This window comes from Papio anubis, chromosome 19 (genome assembly GCF_008728515.1).
Source record: "Papio anubis isolate 15944 chromosome 19, Panubis1.0, whole genome shotgun sequence".
NCBI classification, from domain to species: Eukaryota; Metazoa; Chordata; class Mammalia; order Primates; family Cercopithecidae; genus Papio; species Papio anubis.
This window is the reverse complement of record NC_044994.1, coordinates 56736320-56760570: the sequence shown is the minus strand read 5'-3', so window position 1 is coordinate 56760570 and position 24251 is coordinate 56736320. Positions and strand designations below refer to the sequence as shown.

Genomic DNA, 24251 nt, shown 5'->3' with positions numbered 1-24251 from the left:
ACCAAGAACACATGCAGTCGTGGGAGCCATAACATAAAGGCTTCTAGGGGCCCAAAGGTCCCTTCCCAGAGCCAGAGCAGGTGGTGGTGGTCTCAGACCCTAAGCCAGAGAACATTATCTGTTTTCCCCTCATCCTGGTGCCAGGGACTGTGGGGATCAGAGGCACCAGTGCACAGATGTTCAAAATGGCCAAGAAGGACATTTTCCCCCACCTTTTCACTGAACTCTGACATTGGCTAGGGCTTCCAGTCATCCTTGGGGACAGAGTGACCTCGGCCTAACCTCTAGTCTGGATAATCTGTAAAAGCCTAGCCATCTGGGGAGAGGATGGTGAGGCTCTTCAGCTCATCTCCAGAGTCACTGGGAGGGACGACAACAAGCATAACGCTTGAATCAGTCATAGGGGCTATCACCATGCAAACCCTTGTGAGCTGCCTGCTGGGCCCCCCATGGTCTGGTATCTTGGTGGGGAACGCTTCAATCTCCTCCTTTAAGAGCCCGTTTATTGAATAATCAGGCTCAGAGAGCTCTTTGGAAATGCCATTGCCTAGATAGTCCAGGAGAGGGCGCCTGATAGTCATCTTTGCCTCACTGCTTCTGCAATCACTGTTTTCTCGGAAGCAGCCACTTTTTCCATGCCTTAGGGATTTGTTAAAATCGCTGGACTATATCTGGGAGTGACTGAGCTGGCCTGATGAGGTTTCCTTGGGCTTGATAACTAACAGTGGTGGCATAAAAATCCCTGAAATCTGAGTCCGGTGAACAGTCTCATCCTCTGCCTCCCCCAACCCTTCATTGTAGACCCAGAGGGCTAGCAGGGTGACTTGCGGGGCTGCTATAGCCTCTGCGAGGGGCGTCCAGACGTGTTTTTCAGTGGCATGGGTCTTGTCACAGTGTACCAAACCTGCCAGATCTGTTGGACCACAAGCAGTACCTGGCTGAGGACCAATGATCCCCCTTGGAAATGAAAAGCTTCTGTAAACAATGCATTAGCACACTCTAAGGGTGCCCTGTGGGGTCCACTGGCACCTCCCAGAGACCCAGTGGCATGGTTGGCAAGTGCCCTTTGGTACCCTCAGACTCTTGCAAATGAACCACCAGCACCTCTAGGAATGCCCTGAAGGACTTTCAGGCTTTTTGTTTTCCCAAAAAGGCATTGTGCTTAACTGACCACGGGGCTCCTCTGTCAAATTGAGAGAGAGAGAGAGAGAGGGGAGGGACAGGAGGGACGGGACCGGGAGGGAAGGACTAGAAGTGGGAAAGTACAGAGTGCTGAGCTTGAGTGCAAGAAAGTGTCTTCAAGGATCCTGGTAAGAAAATCTCTTCAGAGGCTTCTGAACAGAAGGCCTCTGCTCCCCTTATAAGGAGAGCTCTGAGTGGAGCTGTCTGAGCTCGGAATGTAGAGATGCATAAAAGTATGGCCTGGCTCCGGGGCCTGAGTCCTTGACTGCAGCTCCCGCCAGACACTGCAATGCCCTGGCTGTGCACCAAATCTGTGGGAAGGGCAGCTTTCCCCCATCTCCCCCGTGCAGGCTGCCTGGTAGTTGCCTATGGTCGGGCCTATGGGATCACACTTGGAATTTTGACCTAGAGCTGGACCTCTCAACAATTATAGTTGGACATGTCAATACTCATCTCTCAACAATTGCTAGAACAGGTAGACACAACATCAGTAATTATGCAGAAGACCTGAACAACACTAGCAACCAACTTCACGGAATTCATATTTACAGAACATTACACCCCAAAACAGAATATACATTCTTTTCAAGTGATCATGGAGCATTTCCTGAGATAGCCCATATTTAGGGGCATAAAATAAATCTCAATATTTTAAAAGAATGCAAGTCATTGAAAATATGTTATCTGACTATGGTGAGATTCAATGAGAAGTCAATAACATAAAGATCTTTGGAAATCATCAAAATTGGAAACTAAAAATTACACACTTTCAAATAATTCATGAGTCAAAAAAGAAATCAAAAGGAAAATTAGAATGTATTTTGAACTCAATAAAAATGCAAAGGATATCAAAATTTGTCAATGCCACTAAATCAATACTTAGAGAAATTTTTATGGTTATTAAAATTAATATTAAAAACCAAGAAAAGCTTCAAGTCAATTACTTCAGTTTCACCTTAAAAAAAAACTTAAAAAATACCCAAAATGTAGAGAGCCGGCAAAGGGATCATGACCAACTCAGCATTCCACTGGAGGCTATATGATCAAACAGCAAACTGTTTATCATGAATGCAGGATGTGGGCAAACTCACACTGCACGTGCCACCAAAAGATTTGCTGAGGGCCATCACTCCCTGGCACGGGGCTCCTTGAAGTTATCTACTGGGAAATCTAGGCCTATTGTTCAAAGGATGCAGTCTTGTAAGCCTGCTGTGAACCAAACAGCAGACCAACAATTACCCAACAATCACCCCTCCTTTTCTCGCCATCTCTTTTACCTAATAAATATGGAGGACTGCAAAAGCTCAGGGCCCTTACCCACTAGAGGCAAGGTGCCCCCTGACCCCTTCTTGCAAATATACTCTTTTGTCTTTGTCTTTTATTCCCATCCTCTTTTGTTCAGTATACCAGGGATCACGGTTGGTTACACCAAAAACTGAAAAAATTAAATGTAAAGTAATGAGAAAAAAGAAATAATAAAGATCAAAGCAGAAATCAATGCTGCAGACAGAAAAACAATAGTGAAAATCAATGAAGCCATAAGCTGGTTGTGAGAAAGAGCAATAAAATTTATCAACATCTAGTCATACTGATCAGAAAAGAAAAAAAAGGCACAAGCTACTAATCTCAGAAATGAAAGTGATAGTATCACTACAGATTTTATAGTTATTAAAAGAAAAATAAGAGACTGTTACGAACAACTTTACACCACTAAATTTGATGACTAGGAAATGAACATATTCCTTGAAAGACACAAGCTACCAAAGCTAACTCAAAAAGAAATATGTAATCTGAATTGTTCACTACCTATTAATGAAATTACAGTTGTAGTATAAAGCCACTCCAGTCTCGGATGGCTTCACCAAACATTAAAGGAAGAAATAATACCAACTGTACAACATCTGTTCCAGAAATTTGCAAAGGTAGGTATGTTTCTCAACTCATTCTTTGAGACCAGAATTATCGAAAACCAAAATGAGACAAAGATATTACAAAACAGGAAGAATACAGACCAATGTCTCTCATGAATGGAGATGAGCCGTTCTAAAACTATTTTAACAAATTACATCCAATACTAGACAAAATAGGAAATACATCATGACCAAGTGGAGTTTATCCCAGTAACACAAGATTGTTTCGACATTCAAAAATTAATCCCAATATTAACGAAACCATATGATCATCTAAAAGATACAAAAAAGCATTTGACAGAATCCAACGTCTATTCCTGATATAAACACAACGAACTAGGAATAAAAGAAACCTTCTTCACCTGTTAAAGGACACCTATGAAAAGCCTACAGCTAATATCACATTTAATGACGGGAGCCTTCGTGCTTTCCCCTAAGATCAGGAACCAGACAAGGATGTCTGTTTTCACTACTTCTAATCAAGTCAGTGCAATAAGGCAAGGAAAAAAAAGCTATCTAAATGGGAAAGAAAGAAAATTTGTCTTTATTAGCAGACATGGAACTAGAAACACAGCTACTAGAACTAAGTGATTTTAGCAGGTTTGCAAGATACAAGGCTGAGATACAAATAAAAAAAAAAAAAAAACCTGTATTATATTTCCATATACTAACAATAATTAATCAGAAATTGAAATTAAAAAGCAACACCACTTATAATAGCACAAAATAGGATATACTTAAGGATAAATCTGACAAAATTTGTGCCAGACGTGTACACTGAAAACTACAAAACTATGCTGAGACTAATTAATAAAAACCTAAAAGAAATGAGAAACTTACCTTGCTCATGGGTTGGAAGACTCAATATTGCTAACATGTCTATTCTCTCCAAACTGATGTTTAGAATTCACACAATTGCCTAATCAAAATTGCAGCAGGCTTTGTACAAGTCAACAAGCAAATTATAAAATTCACAGGGAAAGACCGAAGACTGAAAGCAGATAAAACAACGTTGAAAAATAAAGTTGGAAAACATGTCACTTAAGTGTTTTCAAAACTTATTATTACGCTACAGTAATTCAGACAATGTGGAATTGACATCAAGATAGACAAGCAGATCAATAGAAAAGATGCAAAGGCAATTCAGTGGAAAATGGATAGCTTTTTCATCATATGTAAAACATGAACTCAAAATTGATCATAGGCCAAAACGGAAAATCAAATCCTGTAACACTTCTAGAAGAAACATAGGAGATCCTTGTGACCTTGGGTTAGGCAAAGCATTCCTTCAATATGACAACAAAAGCATTAAGCATAAACAAAGAAACAAAATGATCAAATGGACTTCATCAAAATCAAAAACTTCTGCTTTTTAAAGGCACTGTTATAAAAATGAAAATTGAAGCCATGAGCTGGGAGAAAAATGTTTGCAAATCCCATATATGATAAAAGATTTGGTAGTCATATCATGAGATTTCTCAAAATACAATAAGAAAACAAAAGGCTGGGTGCGGTGGCTCATGCCTGTAATCCCAGCACTTTGGAAGGCCAAGGTGGGCAGATCACCTGAGGTCTGAAGTTCAAAACCAGCCTGGCCAACATGGGGAACCCCTGTCTTTACTAAAAATACAAAAATTAGCTGGGTGTGGTGGCACACACCTGTAGTCATAGCTACTCGGGGGGCTGAGGCAACGGAGAGATACTCTGTCTCAAAAAATAAATAAATAAAAAATAAAGCAAGAAGCAATAAAATGTTGATGAGACACTTAAAAAGACATTTCATCAAATAACATAAATGGATGGCATATAAGCACATTTTTTAAAATGCTGAACATAATCAGGCATTAGGGAAATGCAACCTAAAACCGGTACACACTGAAAGTAACAACACTGGTAGTACCAAGTGTTGGTGAGGAGGCAGAACAACCAGAACTCTCCTAGGCTCTACTGGGAATGTTAAATGATACAACCACTTTGGAAGGCAATTTGGCAGATCCTTAAAAAGTGAAACTTATACCTTCCATATGACCCAGCCATTCTACTTCTATGTATCTATATACAAAAGAAATGAAGACATATATCCATACGAAGATGTATATACATAAATGTTCATTAAAACTATATTTTCAATAGTGAAAATCTCAGTAACAACCTAAATGTTCATCAACAGGTAAATTTGTTAATCAACAAATCATGGTATATCTATACAAAGAAATGTTACTTACCAATAAAAGGAACAAACTATTGATATATACAGTAACATAAATGAATCTCAAAATAATTGTACTGATAGGAGTCATACTACAAAGCATAGATGATGCATGGTTCCATGCATGTAAATTTCTTTGAAAATGCAAATTATTCTATAGTGACAGAAAGAAGACCAGTAGTTGTCCGAACAGATCAGTGGTTGGGATGTGACGGGGAGAGGGAGAAGGAAGAGTGAGAAATTACAAAGATGCAAGAAGGAATTTGGGAGTATGATAGATAGGTTCATTATCTTGAATATAGTGATGGTTTGTTTCATGGAAAACGTGTCAGAACTTATTGTATGGGTTAAATATGTGAAATGTATTCTGTGTCAATTGTACTGCAATAAAAGTATAAAGTTTTCTTCAAATTAGAGGTGGAAGTGAGAACAAAACTCACAGATGTATACCTTTCAGTCCTGTGGATTAATTTTTGGCCAAACCTGCTTTGGAAAACATGATCCCTGAAATGAATGTGGCCTCACAGAATATATCCTAGCTTGGTCAAATTTAAGTAAGAGCTGTAATATGAATAGTTCATGTAACTGTTAACCGTGAGTCAAAAACAGAGTCAGGAGTAACCACCGTTTAGTCCAACTCATTAAAGAAATAATAAAGCAGGCGGCAGTTAGTGGTAGTATGAACGGTGACATAAGTGAGTGTATAAACCAGTGGAACTTTCTAGGGACCAATTTGGAAGAAGTCTCAAAATGTGCTCAACTTTTATCTCGACAATACTATTCTTAGGAATTTTAAAAAATATATTAAGGATGTGAGCAAATATTTAGTATATCCAAAACAGTATCATATATAATGATAAACAAGTATCATTATATATGATACTTGTTTTGGATATACTAAATATTTATATACTTATATATATATCATATTATATATATATAAGTATATATATTTATTAATAATCTATTATTTATTAATAGAAAAAATTTTAATTACTCAAACTGTCTAAAATTAGATTCAATTATAGAAATCCAGCCACACAGTGGAATACTATGCACATGAAACTGATGACCTGGAAAGATCTTAAGGGAGGTTTTTCATAAATAACGGACGAAATAAGCTACTGAAGGATATGATTAACTTGTAATAAAATGCTTATAAGTTTCTATTTGCATACATATAATAGAAAGGATGTATATCACTATTAACAGCAGTGATTGCTGTGTGTTAGAATTGTGGGGGACTTAAATTTTTTTGGAGACTTTGCTGTAGTTTCCAAATTGCTGCCACAATACAATTTTATTTTTAGTCAGAAAAAATGTAATGTATGGAGGTTCTTTCTTAAGCGGTGTGCTTGAGCCGTGTTTGAGCATATATGATGAGTTAGAGGACTCAGTGGTGTGCTGTGTAAGTTCCTTTGGTATTTTGTGTATTTCAGAGGGAAAAGGAATAGAAAGGACGGCATAGCAAGTTTCAGATATTTGCCTCCTACCTCAGTCCTGAAGAGTATTGCTGAGTCCCTGAACTTGTATCTGAGGTTTATGGAAAGAAAAGAAGGAGCTGTTTTCATTACAGACTGTGTGAGACAGGTGGCATGCAGAGCTGTCTATGCGACAGTGACAGAAGCAGACCACTATTTCAGCTGCATGTGAGACACAGGGTGGCTGCAGCTTTACTCTGTAGGGTTTGCCTTTGGCTTTGTGTGCAGTGTTGCCTGGGCACTGGTCCCTGTTCCGCATGGCAGTGGTGGTGGGCAGAGCTGGGCGGATAGAAGAGCACATAGAGGGCTGGCTCCTGAAGCCCTGAGATGCTCCTTAAGGTCCCCTGAAACAATGGGCACAGACTTAAGTGAAGGCAGAGGCAATGGGAGGCACCCCAAACACTCCAAAACCAGCATAGCCTTCCCAGGCCCAAATTTCAGGCATCCGTGGCCTCAGTTATTCTCAGTGGCTCCGGAACCTTCAGCAAAGACATTCACACAGTATTCAGTGCACACGCTTTATTTTGGCATTCAAGCCACCGCACCAACTGGGTCACACGGAATGTTAATGAAGGCAAGGTAGGCAGAAGGAAAGGAGGGCATGTACAGCAATTGCTCCTCTTTACGGAGAAGAGAACCTGCCGCAGAAAAAGATGCAGTTGGTTTTGTGGTGCCTGATGAAGAAAAGGAAAGGGTGGTCTGCACAGAATCTTGGCTCCATTCTGCTACACCGGGAATTCCTGACCACAGCAGTGGCTGCAGCAGCCTCTGTGCCTTCCTCATTGACCTCCACAAAGCACTTGTGGGCAACCTTGGACACAGGCACATTCTTCTTAGTTGACATTCCAGAAAAGTCTGCCTTGGCTTCATCAAAAGCATCGATCATTCCTAACCTTCGAAGGAAAGGCTCCAAGTCATAACTCTCCTCCAGCTTTAATCTGGGAAGGAAAACTTGAACCTTACTTTTTGTCAACTTTTCTGAATTTGTCCAGGCTTTGAATTTCTCATATGTAAGTGCTTTTTCCACCTAGGATAAGAAAGAGCCAAACCTTAATATTTAGATGACAATAGCCTGATACCCGCACACCTATTTGTTAGCCCTCCACTAATGACATGCAACTAGATGGTAAGTTCTGGTCCAAGAAAATCTGCAGATATTTTCTTTTATAAACACCAAGATTTTCTCCCAAATCTTCATCTTTTCCAAGTTTTATGGAGACAAGTGTAAAAGAGCTAGTAAATACCTGAGACAGGCAGAAATTTTTAATAAAAACAATTTGTACCTAACTCCTTTCAAATGTTAAAAACATTTTTTAGCAGTTTAGAAAACTCTAACCAATTCATTACATTAATCTTCACGCAGTACATATTACTGTGAGTGGGAGAGATTGTTTGACAAAAGATAAACAGCATGGCTCAGAACTCTGCTTCTGAGTCTAATCAGGTGACTATTCAGGGTTAAATCAGAGGGCAACTCTTACAGAGCAAAGGAGAGGGAATTGGGTTTCATCTGAAGATGAAGGGAGGCATGAGAAGGGAGCACAAGACAAGAAATGCGGAATTCAACAAGACTTCACCTGGTATCCTTGTTTGTCCTCTGCCTGTCCTGGAGTTAGCTTCAAATTCTTCAAGATCCATCACTCTTTCTATTTATCAGTAAGGTAGAAAGAAAAAAGGAAGAAGGGCCTTCCACTCGCATCTCCCCTTCCCTTTACCAACTGGAGCCCAGGTGGGTGCTCTTCTCCAATGAGCATTGTTTTGATTTTGACTCTATTTCGAGAGTCTCCTAATTTTTTCATAAGTGGCCACAACAGATGTCATCCCTGACTTAGGGCAATAAGTTTCTGATTCCAAAGGGAAGCCAGGGAAATCAAGCAGCCCACCCTCGACATCCTGAGCACTTGTGTGCCAGAGCTGGCTCCTATCGATCGTTAAACCCTTCATAGCCTAAAGTCAGCCATGGTGGGAGTATTTACCATGTCATGAGAATCAGCAAACTTTATAAATGAAGGCTACTCCCACCTCCCAGAGCTGGTTTACCAGTGCACTATTCGTCTTGCACCTCCTACCTTGCAAGTTTTCCTTTTCCCTTCCTGGACTCTGCTCCTTTTCTGTCATAGTAAGACTTTTCTCTCCTCTTGTATAAGGTAAATTTCCCACTTGTACTTTAGACTTTTGCTATTCATAGTGTGATCCCAAGCATCTGTATCACTTGGAATCTTGTTCCAAATGCAAGACCTCAGGCCACACTCCATTGAACCAAAATCTGCACTTTAACAAGATCACTAGCATCATATATGTGCATTAAGGTTTGAGAATCACTGCCCAGATTGATCTCTACCCTCTTCCAGGACTTTTGTGCAATAATCATTGGGCTTTCAATTAGATCTTCCATGCAGAATAAAGAATAATATTCCAAATGACCACACGGATTCACAGCTGAATTCTACCAGAGGTACAAGGAGGAGCTGGTACCATTCCTTCTGAAACTATTCCAATCAATAGAAAAAGAGGGAATCCTCCCTAACTCATTTTATGAGGCCAACATCATCCTGATACCAAAACCTGGCAGAGACACAACAAAAAAAAGAGAATTTTAGACCAATATCCCTGATGAACATTGATGCAAAAATCCTCAATAAAATACTGGCAAACCGAATCCAGCAGCACATCAAAAAGCTTATCCACCATGATCAAGTGGGCTTCATCCCTGGGATGCAAGGCAGGTTCAACATACACAAATCAATAAATGTAATCCAGCATATAAACAGAACCAAAGACAAAAACCACATGATTATCTCAATAGATGCAGAAAAGGCCTTTGACAAAATTCAACAGCCCTTCATGCTAAAAACTCTCAATAAATTCGGTATTGATGGAATGTATCTCAAAATAATAAGAGCTATTTATAACAAACCCACAGCCAATATCATACTGAATGGGCAAAAACTGGAAGCATTCCCTTTGAAAACTGGCACAAGACAGGGATGCCCTCTGTCAGCACTCCTATTCAACATAGTGTTGGAAGTTCTGGCTAGGGCAATCAGGCAAGAGAAAGAAATCAAGGGTATTCAGTTAGGGAAAGAAGAAGTCAAATTGTCCCTGCTTGCAGATGACATGATTTTACATTTAGAAAACCCCATCATCTCAGCCCAAAATCTCCTTAAACTAATAAGCAATTTCAGCAAAGTATCAGGAGACAAAATCAATGTGCAAAAATCACAAGCATTCTTATACACCAGTAACAGACAGACAGAGAGCCAAATCATGAATGAACTTCCATTCACAATTGCTTCAAAGAGAATAAAATACCTAGGAATCCAACTTACAAGGGATGTAAAGAACCTCTTCAAGGAGAACTACAAACCACTGCTCAGTGAAATAAAAGAGGACACAAACAAATGGAAGAACATACCATGCTCATGGATAGGAAGAATCAATATCGTGAAAATGGCCATACTGCCCAAGGTAATTTATAGATTCAATGCCATCCCCATCAAGCTACCAATGACTTTCTTCACAGAATTGGAAAAAAAGTGCTTTAAAATTCATATGGAGCCAAAAAAGAGCCTGCATTGCCAAGACAATCCTAAGTCAAAAGAACAAAGCTGGAGTCATCACACTACCTGACTTCAAACTATACTAAAAGGCTATAGTAACCAAAACAGCATGGTACTGGTACCAAAACAGAGATATAGACCAATGGAACAGAACAGAGGCCTCAGAAATAATACCACACATCTACAGCCATCTGATCTTTGACAAAGCTGAGAAAAACAAGAAATAGGGAAAGGATTCCCTATTTAATAAATAGTGCTGTGAAAATTGGCTAGCCATAAGCAGAAAGCTGAAACTGGATCCTTTCCTTACTCCTTATACGAAAATTAATTCAAGATGGATTAGAGACTTAAATGTTAGACCTAATACCATAAAAACCCTAGAAGAAAACCTAGGTAATACCATTCAGGACATAGGCATGGGTAAGGACTTAATGTCTAAAACACCAAAAGCAACGGCAACAAAAGCCAAAATTGACAAATGGGATCTAATTAAACTAAACAGCTTCTGCACAGCAAAAGAAACTACCATCAGAGTGAACAGGCAACCTACAGAATGGGAGAAAATTTTTGCAACCTACTCATCTGACAATGGGCTAATATCCAGAACCTACAAAGAACTCAAACAAATTTACAAGAAAAAACAAACAAACAACCCCATCAGAAAGTGGGCAAAGGATATGAACAGACATTTCTCAAAAGAAGACATGCATACAGCCAACAGACACATGAAAAAATGCTCGTCATCACTGGCCATCAGAGAAATGCAAATCAAAACCACAATGAGATACCATCTCACACCAGTTAGAATGGCAATCATTAAAAAGTCAGGAAACAACAGGTGCTGCAGAGGATGTGGAGAAATAGGAACACTTTTACACTGTTGGTGGGATTGTAAACTAGTTCAACCATTGTGGAAAACAGTATGGTGATTCCTCAAGGATCTAGAAATAGAAGTACCATATGACCCAGCCATCGCATTACTGGGCATATACCCATAGGATTATAAATCACGCTGCTATAAAGACACATGTACACGTATGTTTATTGCAGCAGTATTCACAATAGCAAAGACTTGGAATCAACCCAAATGTCCATCAGTAACAGACCGGATTAAGAAAATGTGGCACATATACACCATGGAATACTATGCAGCCATAAAAAAGGATGAGTTCGTATCCTTTGTAGGGACATGGGTGCAGCTGGAAACCGTCACTCTCAGCAAACTTTCGCAAGAACAGAAAACCAAACACCGCATGTTCTCACTCATAGGTGGGAATTGAACAGTGAGATCACTTGGACATGGGAAGGGGAACATCACACACCGGGGCCTATTATGGGGAGGGGGGAGGGGGGAGGAGGGAGGGATGGCACTGGGAGTTATAACTGATGTAAATGACAAGTTGATGGGTGCTGACGAGTTGATGGGTGCAGCACACCACCATGGCACATGTATACATATGTAACAAACCTGCATGTTGTGCACATGTACCCTAGAACTTAAAGTATAATAAGAATAAAAAAAGAATATTCCAATTAACAATATATTTAGAACTCTCTCTTCTTAGGTTCATCAAAACGTGTCCACTCATATATGTATACACTCAACAGAAAAGCATGAACATATTCACCAAAAGACACGCAATGATGTTCACCCAGCACTACATGTAATAACCCTAGTTGGAAACTCCTCAAATGCCAACTGGTAGACGGACATAAAGAAATGAGCTCAGCTGGACTCCACAGACACTCAAAGACTCACTGCCTGGAGCTTACCACGGCGAGGTCCGTGTCATCATCGGGAAGCAGAATGACCATGCTCAGCTCCTCTTCCACATACGGCAGCTCCAGGACCTGGGTGTGCACCTCATCCACATACCCCATTTTAAATTTAGCTTCCTTAAACATCATCTGCACTGTCTTTTTTTCCTAATAGAAACATGAAATTAAAATTAGATCACTGAAAAATGGGCATAATTTACTAAAAATAGGATACCTCTAACTCACAGAAACTCTAGGTGTGTGTAATTTCTGTTTCTGCAAGTTTATGCTGATGGATATAAAATCTTCATTAGTACATCTTAGTATGAAGAGAACAAACTATTGTTCCAGCAAATCAACTATTACCAGGTGAGGAAAAAAAAAAAACAGTTTGGTAAATGGAGAAGGGCATAAAAATCTACATTATTCTTGGAAGAAGTTGTGTTTGCTTTTTTGAGAACATTCATAGAGAAGCTTTCTCATGGAAGCCTCCAACTAAAAATTATTTATTGAAATTAAGGTAAATATTCAGGCTCTTGGGCTGAAGGATCTGGTTAGAAAAGAGGTACAGTACAAACTCTGAAAAGTTGCCCACGTGTAGAACTGGTTTTATGGCCTTGGTTTTCTTGGGAAGGGGACCTTGAAGAGATGTGTAAGGTCTGCTGTTTTTAAAGCCTGCATCAAATATATTTTTAACTTTCATATCTTTGTGCAATATGAAATTATCAGGTTGATGGATGTCAAATCCCAAGCTAACAACTATTGATACCAGTCATTTTCATATTCAAAAGGGAATGTAAAGTTAGGGCTTTACATCTGCTAACATCTTTTTCTTGTGTTCAGGATTGTATAACTTTGATTTTTACGGCAATAAACAGGCATAGTTGCCACTGATATTGCAAAAAGGTATCTAACTAGCTATAGACAGTAATAGCATCATGTAAACATAATTTCAAGGCTTAGAAGAAATTCTTCTCCAATCCAAATCATATGACCAGAGATGGAAGGTAGATTTGATCAAAGATGGAAAAACAAAACCATCAATACCAAAATTAGTTTTGTTTCTCTCCTCCTTCCGCCATTAAAGACATACAGGAGGCATTAAATTCATTCAGAAAAAAAGCCAGGCACAGTGGCTTATGCCTGTAATCCCAGAACTTTGGGAGGATAAGGCGGGTGTATCACTTGAGGCCAGGAGTTCGAGACCAATCTGGGCAATATGACAAAACCTTGTCTCTACAAAATACACAAAAATTAGCCAGGCCTGGTGGTGTGCACCTGTAGTCCCAGCTACTTGGGAAGCTAAGGTTGGGTGATCATTTGCGCCTGGGAGGTCGAGGCTGCAGTGAGCTGAGATTGCACCACTGCACTCCAGCCTGGGTGACAGAAAGAGACCCTGTCTCAAAGAAAATAAAATAATATAATTCAGAAATAGATTAAAATCAAGATCATGTCAAATAAATTATTCATTTTTCTAAAAGAATATTTCCTGTAATATTACTTTAAGAAAGTAGCAGTATATCTGAAAACTCTTTCCCTACCTCGTTGGTTTTAAAGAGCATCCCCCTTGTGTACTTTCTGTCAAATTGCTCATTCCACTTTCCCTTGAAATAGACGGCATTCACAAGGACCAGCTTTGTCAGGGGACCGACTGTCCCAGCATCCAGTACCTCTGAAATCTTACCTATAAAGAATATGAGAGTTTATTGCAATTTGTGGGGAAACAAGCATTATTTTACAAAAATCCCTTTGACGCCTAAGGCAGGGGCTTGAGAGAGAGCCTGGGGTTCTGTCTTTCTGGCCACCCGATGAATTGGGCGATGGTGTTTAGCAGTGTGGCATACACAGTGTATCGTTCGTGCTTAAGAAAAAAGCCTTGAAGTAGGAAGGGCAACTATCATTTTGCCCTCAATTTGCGGATGTAGAAATTCAGGATCAGAGCATTTGCCAGACTTTTTTGCCGAGTGCACACAGGTGACAAGTGGCTGAGTTGAGAACATCACCTCAGAGTCTTGATTCTGACTATGGGGTAGTCAACCTTGGCACTATCATATCCAAGCCTCACCACTATTGTCATCTTAAGCCAAATAATTCTTTGTTATGGGGGCTGTCTTGGGCATTGTAGGACGTTTAGCCAGCAGCATTTCTTCCAATTTTGACAACCAAGACTGTCTTCAGCCATTATCCAATGGCACCTGGAGGGCAAAGCCACCCCTAGTTGAGGATCATTGCTCTATACATATATTCTAACCTCATCAGACAAGGAAAGGCTTCCAAAGGATGAGAGAACACAGACCTGTCAATGGGAGAAGGCAGCGTCTCTGAAAGGGGTGAATGGGGCAAAGGAATTAGGGGGATGGAATAGAGGGGCCCAAGTTGAGCTGTCCAATGAGAAGATAACAAGGTCATCTCCAAGGTCCCCTCCTACTCTAATATTCTGGGGGTCAGCCTAAGGGAAGGAAGGGTATAAGCAGCCCTGGAAGAGAAGTGACAGATATAGAGCAGTGCGGGGAAGGTGTGGAGAAGCTTCTAGATTCCTCAGGTGACGGTACTGCTGGAACAACTGGAGAGACCACTGGACAGATGACATATGAAAACACAAAAGGCTCTTCCCTTCCCACGGTAATTATTTTATTGGCTTTCAGTAGAACCACGGGCATTACTTCTGTTAGACACACAGTGGTTGTGACATAGAGATGGAACGCATGCAATAATGAGGGCTAGGTTGGCCCCTGAAACACGTGACTTAATTCCTCCACTCTTTACAAGTACCTAAATTACTTGTTAGGTATTTAGGATGCTTTCAAGGATGCCTCCCCTTTTTTCCTACTGAAGTAAAGAACTGGCAGAAATATTTCTGGTGGGATGGAGTGTGGTCTGGGCAGGGAACACTGCAGGCTCCATGTTGCTGCACGTCCAGAATAGGGAGCAAATTCAGAAAAGGCCGCACTCAGAGAGCAAATGTAGCCACGGCCAAGTTAAAAAGGAAGGAGAAGGCTGCAGATCAAACTACTAAGTTGTCCCCATCACCACAGGGAGGAGATAACATGAGAGCCCTCTTTAAGCTGCAACTTAATTGAACGCCATTCCATCTCCGAGCATGGAAGGGCCTCTCAGAGAGTAGATTAACAGGATTCCAAGGAGGAACTATTTTCCAGGGATTTTCCAGCATGGTCCACAGGGGAGGAGGTCTGAGATTCAACATTAGTTTTAGAAATTAGTACTTCATGATGTGATAAGAAACGACAGAATTGCATTGTTGGCCTGCAGACTCAGCAATACACACAAACAGGCCTGTGGTAAGCAGGTCACAGTGGCAACACCATGGAGGTCCCATCCCAGCCAATCTCAGCCTCGCTGCGTAGCAATTCCAAATCCACAGAAATGAAACTGTCTCACCGTCAGTCTTTTCTGCCACCCAGTCATTTATATGTTTCCTGCACTCTTCCGTGTCTCCAGCAAAGGACAGCTCCTCCAGCTCTGCCTGATAGAACTTCTGACAGGATTCTTTAAAGTCCTGCAAACACAAAACACTGAGTTTGGTCTCATTGGGTAAAGGCTCCCACAAATGCAAAAGCATTTTGTTTTCTCTTACTGCGTTTCTACCGTAAGTGCTTGGACAGGTCACACTGCACTTTATGGTGCATGCGTGCAATTAACGAAAACCTATTCTTCCCTGGTACTGGGCAAAGTGCTTGGTTTGAGGAGGTCCACAGCCTGAGAAGAGGCAGCTGAGACACCCAGACACTTACAGGACATCATGAGCTGCCACTATCCACATAACAGCCCAGAAGCATCCCTGTCAAACACTGCACTGACTTTAATATTGCTTCCCTCACTAGGCAGTCTAACACACTGTTACTCATTTTGTATCACCAGCACAGACTACAGTATTGTGGTTTTGGGTAAATGAGAGGCTTTATAAGGGAACTAGATTGTTAAGAAATCGTGTTGAACTGCAAAGAAGGAAATAGCATTTTAGATCTGGGTCATACGGTTGGTTGGAAGAATATAGAGCAAGGAAGACCCCATGGGAATGGAAGGTGATAGACCTGGATCATAGTGTGTATGTGCAACTGGGTCCATACATGTGCGTGCATGTGAACATCTGTGTGCATGGCTGCATATGTGTGTGCTTGTGCACCTGCATGTGTGTGGATTGCATGCATGTTTGTATGTGTGTGTGTATACACATGTATGTGTGTTTGTGTGTATCAGGAAGGGGATTAAGGGAAACAGTGGCAGGGAAAGAGCCTTGAAATGTAAGTTGGGGTCCAATCAGAAAAGGCCCGTACCCAATACATTAAAACCCAGATAACTCACCTCACAAAAACGTGGCTTCAGATATAACAGGCCTGGAAACTGGCTCCCAGCCTCTGTCCATTCCATGTTCTCAAATACTTTAATTTCGGCCAAATAAAGAGGATATAGAGGGAAGGAAGAGACAAGCCACCAAGAAAAGTAGAGGTTGGTTCCCTGTGTCCCCATTATTTTAACAGTAGAAGATCAGGCTAAAGTTCAAAAATGAAATGGATTCACCAGGAAATTCGTGTATCCAGAGTCACTTTCTGAGGTAGCTAAACCCAGAGCAGGCACATTCCGGGAATAGCACCCAGCAGCTACCAGGACAGGGCTGTATTTGAACCTTAGAGGAGCCCTCTCAGAACCTCCAGCCAATAGGATGGCCCAGTTTGCTGCGATCGGTTCAATAATTTCCAGACAACATCACCCTGCATATTATGTGGCATAATTTTTGAACCTCACTGGTTGTATTATGCCAGGCTGGACTCGGGAACCTTGGAATTATATGCCTAAGTAAATAGGAACTACTTAAATTTAAAACCTCAGTTTTATGAACAGATTTTCATTTTAGAAAGACAATTGTGTCAGTTATAGATGTAATTCAGAAGAGGGGGGCAAATTTAAGAGAATTTGAGAGGCTATCTCAGCAGGAGGCAGCCCAATAATCACACATGGGACTGGGGAGGAGCTCTGTACAGCACATCAAATGATGTAGTCACTCAGGCATAGGGAATTAAGGGGGAGAAGCAGGGCTGCATGCAGAACTGACATATTGGGATTGATAACAGGGATGGGTGTATCAGAAACAATTTACAAAGGACATAATTCAGAAGCCATCATAAAATCTAAAATTGTAATTTCAGAAGTATAATTCCAAGCACATTTTAAGTCAGTACAGTTATACTTGATTCTCTACTCTTCTGTAGTCTAACTTATTTTCCATTTCTTTTTCATCAATATATGAATACTACTTACTGGAAGGAAATCACACGTCTTTTCTCCAAAGAGCCTGTTGGCAGTTCTAAGCAAGTACTGAGTGCCAGTTCTGTTAACTTCACTGAGAAGTGACTGGAAACCTTGGTGAATATCTCCGTCCTTGTACAAACAAAGTGCCTGGGAACAGAAACCAACACTGACTTTTAACACTGCCATTATGCTCTCCCAAAGAGCTTCCTCCGAACAAACCTCTGTACTAAAAAAATCACACAGGATCCTACTTTAAAAAGGTTTGGCCTAATTCTCTAGCACAGGGTTTCTCAACGTGGGCAACGTAGCACTGACACTTGGGGCCAGGACACTTCCTGGTCTCACATAAGCGTTGTAGGATTTTTGCAGCACTTCTGGCTTCTATCCACTAGATGTCAGTAGCACCTCTCAGTTATGGGATCTAAAACTCCAGGTCTTGGCAAGGGTCCCCAGGAAGGAAAAATTCACCCACCGACCCCTACCTCCCATCACCGACCCCTACCTCCCACCCCCAACCACTAGTCTAGCAAATTTATTCATCCCAGCAAGGCACTGTGCAATAATTCAGGGGGAAGGCAGAGCAGAAAAAAGTAACTGGGATGAATTATGACTCAGGTAATACAAACAAAAGCAGCAATAAAACTAAAAATGTTTCATCTGCAATTTTACAGAAGTTCTCCAGACCATATTATAAATTAAATGGCAAGTCAGAGTGAGAATTAAGGTTGTTCCTATATCTCTCAATCACCTGCAGTCCGAAGCCTCACTCCTCCAATCAGTTGAAAGAAACAACCACAGAAGGATGTCAACTGGGGTCCCTAGGTGCATTTTAGGAGATTGTCTATACACCCCTGATATTGGAGGTAAAGTGACATCCATTTGGCAATTATCTCGGACATTTTCACCAACAGTCAGAGAACTATTCCTAAAGTATTATCTCCCACCTCGTTTGTAGATAAGGTTATATATACATCACCAGTTTGAATCAAACAGATTATATATTCCTCTAAATCACTCCAGAAGATATAAGTCTATGCTTGTATTACATTCCTTTCCCAGGATGCATAATCGTGCACTAAATATAACCCACTTAACAAAAAGTTAATCTAGGCAGCTGCATGTCTATTTAAAATATAATGTTAGCAAAAGTTTACAATGTAACAAGGTTGGAATATTTTGCCTTCTTGAGGGACAGAATGATAGTTTATCTTACTTATCAAAGGTGTGAATTTGCCAGACTGTACTGATGGTCTGATCTAGAGAAAATAACTCTATGCCTTGATTTCTCTCAAAAATATCGGAGGAGGTGATCTGTCTAACATATTTCACCTTTCTACCCTTTTCTGCTCTTCTCCACTGCTGTGCTGCTCCCCTTTCCATCTCCAGCTCCACAGGCTTTCATCAGCTGTAGCAAAAGTACAGAAAGACAATTCGATGGAAGCACAGGGAAACATGCCGTTCTCCTTCCTTTGCGACAAGCACACATACCTGGGACATCTGGGCTGCGGTGCTTCCCTTTGCCCCCATGAAAACCATGGCCAGGGCAGAGGAGATGCTCATGGGAGAGAAGAATACGTTTCTTGAGTTGTCCTCTTCCCCTAATATTTTAAATAAGCTGATGGCAAAAGTGCCATTTGCTTCACAGAGGTCATCCATCAGGGAAGGTCTGCATCAAAGGCACAGCACAGAAAAGCACATCAGCCAAGCCCTCCTGTGGCCACACAGTCATTCGTCCCCGAGTCAGTAGACACTGAGGTGGTAGGTGGAATAACCACCCCCCAAAAGACTTCCACTCCTAATTCCCAAAACGTGACAACATGATCTTCCCTGGCAATAAGGACTTTGCAAACGGTACTCAATTAAGTATTTTGAGATGTGAGATTATCCTGAGTTATCCCAGTGGACTCAATGGAATCATGAGGGTCCTTATAAGAGAGACGCAGGAGGGTCAGAGTCGGAGATGGAGACATGAGGACGGAAGCAGAGGTCAGAGGGGTAGGGGCCACTGATGAAGGAATGTGACCTCCTTGAGAAGCCAGAAAAAGCAAGGAAACAGATTTTCTCCTAGAGATTCCCGAAAATAACATTGCTCTGCTGTACCATTTTGGACTTAGGACTTCCAGACCTGTAAGATAATAAATGCGTGTTGTTTTCAGCCACTAAATGTGTGGTAAAGGGTTACCACACCAATAGGAAACAAAAACACTGGTTTATTCATAAAATAGCCAATCTCAGGGCCCATGACTGGTACCCCTCTTAGCAACAGGGGCACAGACACTCTCCAAGACCTGCTTACTTGCTCCCTTGGTGTAGCAGCAGCCAAAAGGTCTTGGTGCGGATGGGTGTGGTGGTTCACACCTGTAATCCTGGCACTTTGTAAGCCTGAGGTGGGCAGATCACTTGAGGTCAGCAGTTTGAGACCAGCCTGGCCAACAAGGTGAAACCACATCTCCATTGAAAATTCAAAAATTATCCAGGCACGGTGGTGGGCAACTGTAATCCCAGCTACTTGGAAGGCTGATGCCAGAGAATCGCTTGAGCCCCAGGAGGTGGAGGCTGCAGAGAGCCAAGATCGTGCCACTGCACTCCAGCCTGGGCAACAGAGTGAGACCCCATCTCAGAAAACAAAACAAAACAAAACAAAAACAAAACAAACAACAACAACAAAAATCTTGGTGCCAGGTACTGTTTTCAGCATTTTCCATTATCACCCAACAACACATGAGGTCAGTACAATTATTGCCCCACTTTAGAGATGAGAAGACTGAGTGAGGTTTAGTAACTCATTCCAGAACCCTCAAGTAGTCATAAACACCTGGAACCCACAGTTTGATTCCAGAGCCTGAATTCTTAATCATCACACAAAATCCCCCCATTGCTGCTCATTATCTTTCAGTTTAATGTCTACAACATAATCTACAAAGAATGTTTTAAACTTATAAATGTAGTTCTTTATCAATAAAAACTATTTCTGTCATCACGTCCTGTGAAAATAGCTAGATTCATTTCACCAAATGTGGAGAGTTTGTTTGAAATAGGCTGACGTAAAATATGGGGCTACCGGAAAGACAAAAATACATTACTTTTCAAGGTGACTCCAAAAAGATGTCCCATTTTCCCCAAGAGCTGCTGAAACTGGGTTATGGAGTGGCAAAGAAAGCCCATAGATGTGGATATAAAATATGAAGCCCCAATCTGGTCATCGGGTGAGCACTTTTAATTAGGTGCATTGATTTTTGATTCCTCCTGGCTAAGAGAGTCTTAACATTCCCCTCAGCTTTAATAAACTTTAGACAACCCAAACTTGACTAAATAAACAAACTAAACAGGCTTCCTCCTGCCTCTAGGCCCTTTCTTCCTTTTTCTTAAAGCATTTTATTTAGAGAACTTGTCATTGTAAATTCTTTATCAGCCCCTTTGAGATGTAAATCTTTTTTAAACGCTTCTTGCTAGTTTTACATCCCAGGACAGGTCTTTGTTTACATCCCAGGACAGTCTTTCTCAAAGACCTGGAAGCCATCCCTTTGAAATGTAATTATCAAGAAAGATATCATCCCTATCAACCAGTTCTGTGGAAGGTAGAAGCCTAACGGAGGGGGGCACCTTGCTTAAAGTGCTGAAAAGCTATTACAGCTTACTATTAATTATTAGAATTTTAGTACATTTTTTTTGAGACGGAGTCTCACTCTGTCGCACATTATTACAAGTCCTACGTTATTGTTCATTTCTATCAAGCCTTATAAAAACTTGGGCTATTATTTCACAAAATATTACAGTTGACCAACTCATCTCAATTTTCCTGAGCCTTTTTGCTCTTACAATTGAGAACATTTGGGAAAATAAAAGGACAAATCATTATCTATAGTCTCATGATCCTACAAGACATTTTTTCTATTATATTATCCTTTTTTTCATAAACATGTATAATGTTTAACTGAAAAAATGTAAAGTCAAACAAGAAAAATATGCTCCAGTTTTGAAAATTAGCAAATGAGCAAAACAAAAAGTCCTGGAAACTCTATCTAGAGATATAAATCATCGTGCATGTGTTCATTTCTGTAAACAGATGGAGCCTCATCCAGTTTCCCAGTGGCCTACAAAGTGCCTGGTGCAGCAGCTTGGAAACTGTATCCCCTTATTGGGGGTCTTGGACGGGTCTTCTGGGTCTCTTAGGGCACAAGAGGAAAGGGGAATTGAGTGGCTGAGACAGGGAAGTGGGGAACAACTGTATTAACCAAAGTATCTTCACTGTTGGATGTTTTGCTTCCTCCTAAGATATTTTGCTTACTCCTAAGATATTTTTAAACAGAAGGGTGTCTCTTACTTAAACACAAAAGTGAGCTTATATTTTTTTACAAGTGTAAAGGCAACACTCTAAATATAGAACAACAGTCTAAAGCAGTGCAAATTCTTTAAAGTTTAAAATAAATGTTAGTGCAGTTCAGAAAAAAACAAGTAGGGTTAGGGTTATGGTTAGGGTTCAAAAAACTAAGTAAAATAAATGTGAACCAAGAAAACACAATCATGGCATAATTTGCACCACAGTACTCTATACTTAATAGGTTGTTTCTTATGGAACAAAATGTTCCGGTTCCTCACTATCCTCACATCATAAGGCCTCTCCAGAGCTTATACTAGGGCCTGCAGATGTTGGAAGCCAGAGGAGTCTGTGCAGGCAAGTCCCGGGGTCCCTCATGACCTCATCTTTCACTTGAGAACATGTCAGAGACTGGGAGGCAGGAAGGAATAGTCAAACTTCATAGAACTGGGCCTACCAGAAGGTGGCACCAAACAAACTTAAAGATGGAGAGAATTAGGTAAACTGGGTAAGACAGAGACACAAATAAATTTGGATTTGATCCAACCTTAGCATAAGAGCTTTGGACTCAGGGTGAAGCAAGCATGAACTTAGGTTGGGGTGTGTGTGTGTAGGTGTGTTTCATCATCCTGTCTGAACTACTGAATCAATAGTTTCAATAGTTCTGAATGAACTGAACTATTGCATCAATCTCATCTTTACATTTTAACTGCTCTTAGTTGCAAACTGCTACTTCTGATTTCTTCCGTCTTTCCTCTTCCTTCATCTCATGTCCCCACTTCCATTCCTTTTCAACACTCAGGTGCTAGTCAGTATGTGGTATTTCCCATCAATAGCTACCCTTCAGCCACAATACACATGCACACACTCACATACAAGTGTACCCCCTTGGCCTCTGCTCAGGTCAGAAGTCAGGCAGGGGAGAAAACCAGGTAACAGAATGACTCTTCCCCCCGTCTTCCTCTCAAATCTCATTTGGACATTATGGCTTTTAGAAGGATTGGAAGTTTAAACAAAATGGATTTTACCCAATATATCTAAAAAGCAATTAATTTTAATACAAAATAATACTTTAGATGTCAATGCCACAATTAGATTATGATATTAAAAAAACAGGAATCAGAAGTTTTTATTTCCAGCCAACCAAGTAAATTGGCATTAAACTAGTTTTTCCTTTACAGGCGAACAAACAAGGACAGAGGCAATTAAATGCCGTCTGCAGGACTCACAGAAAAAGTGAGAGTCAGCCTCAAAAGCAAGCCTTACGTTTCCAAGTACATGATATTGTTCTCCTGGGAGCCCCAAATACCTATGAACTTCCTCCTCCACTCCCCCTCCCCATACAACATCCAAAAGTGAGTTTACTCAAAGAGCATTTATGTAGAATGTTCATTACCTGTTTTGGGAGGAGACAATGAAAAATAAATGCCATAATCCCTTACCAGAAGCTTACACCCTAAAGAAGACATACATATAGAAATGCGTAGTTTCAAACCAGTCAGATGCTCTATAACAGGATAATTTTCAAAGTGCTAAGGAAGTCCTCAGAAAAGAAAAAAAAGAAAAAGAAAACCACCTCTATAGAATCCTGGAAAGACCTTCCAGAGAAGCTGGCTGAAGCTGGCTTTAAAAGCTGGGCCAAGCTAATTTATAGATTCAATGCCATCCTCATCAAGCTACCAATGACTTTCTTCACAGAATTGGAAAACACTACTTTAAAGTTCATAGGGAACCAAAAAAGAGCTCACATTGCCAAGACAATCCTAAGCTAAAAGAACAAACTTGGAGGCATCACAAGTACCTGACTTCAAATTATACTACAAGGCTACGGTAACCAAAACAGCATGGTACTGGTACCAAAACAGAGATATAGACCAACGGAACAGAACAGAGGCCTCAGAAATAACACCACACATCTACAACCATCGGATCTTTGGCAAACCTGACAAAAACAAGAAATGGGGAAAAGATTCCCTATTTAATAAATGGTGCTGGGAAAATTGGCATATGTAGAAAGCTGAAACTGGATCTCTTCCTTACATCTTACAGAAAAATTAATTCAAGATGGATTGAAGATTTAAATGTTAGACCTAAAACCATAAAAACCCTAGAAGAAAACCTAGGCAATACCATTCAGGACATAGGCATGGGCAAGGACTTCATGACTAAAACACCAAAAGCAATGGCAAAAAAATAAAAAGCCAAAATAGACAAATGGGATCTAATTAAACTAAACAGCTCCTGCAAAGCAAAAGAAACTACCATCAGAGTGAACAGGCAACCTACAGAATGGGAGAAAATTTTTGCAATCTACCCATCTGACAAAGGGCTAATATCCAGAATCTACAAAGAACTCAAACAAATTTACAAGAAAAAAACAACCCCATCAAAAAGTGGGCAAAGGATAAGAACAGACACTTCTCAAAAGAAGACATTTATGCAGCTAACAGACACATGAAAAAAAAAAATGCTCATCATCACTGGTAATCAGAGAAATGCAAATCAAAACCACAATGAGATACCATCTCATACCAATTAGAATGGCGATCATAAAAAAGTCAGGAA

The 24251-nt window shown here is 40.6% G+C and overlaps 1 protein-coding gene across 9 annotated transcripts in view; it reads right to left on the bottom strand.

Moving 5' to 3' along the window:
• Positions 1-24251, bottom strand: part of SERPINB8 (serpin family B member 8) — a 40621-nt gene that overhangs the window by 9671 nt on the left and 6699 nt on the right. For 2 of the 9 annotated variants that reach the window (XM_009192879.2, XM_009192881.4), the window contains 6 exons: positions 18857-19034; positions 17378-17515; positions 15500-15617; positions 13642-13784; positions 12116-12268; positions 7287-7809 (listed from right to left, as the gene is read on the bottom strand). In XM_009192879.2, the coding sequence (XP_009191143.2) occupies positions 7405-7809; positions 12116-12268; positions 13642-13784; positions 15500-15617; positions 17378-17515; positions 18857-19034 (1135 nt within the window). In that variant the 3' untranslated portion in view covers positions 7287-7404. 9 annotated transcript variants of the gene reach the window in all.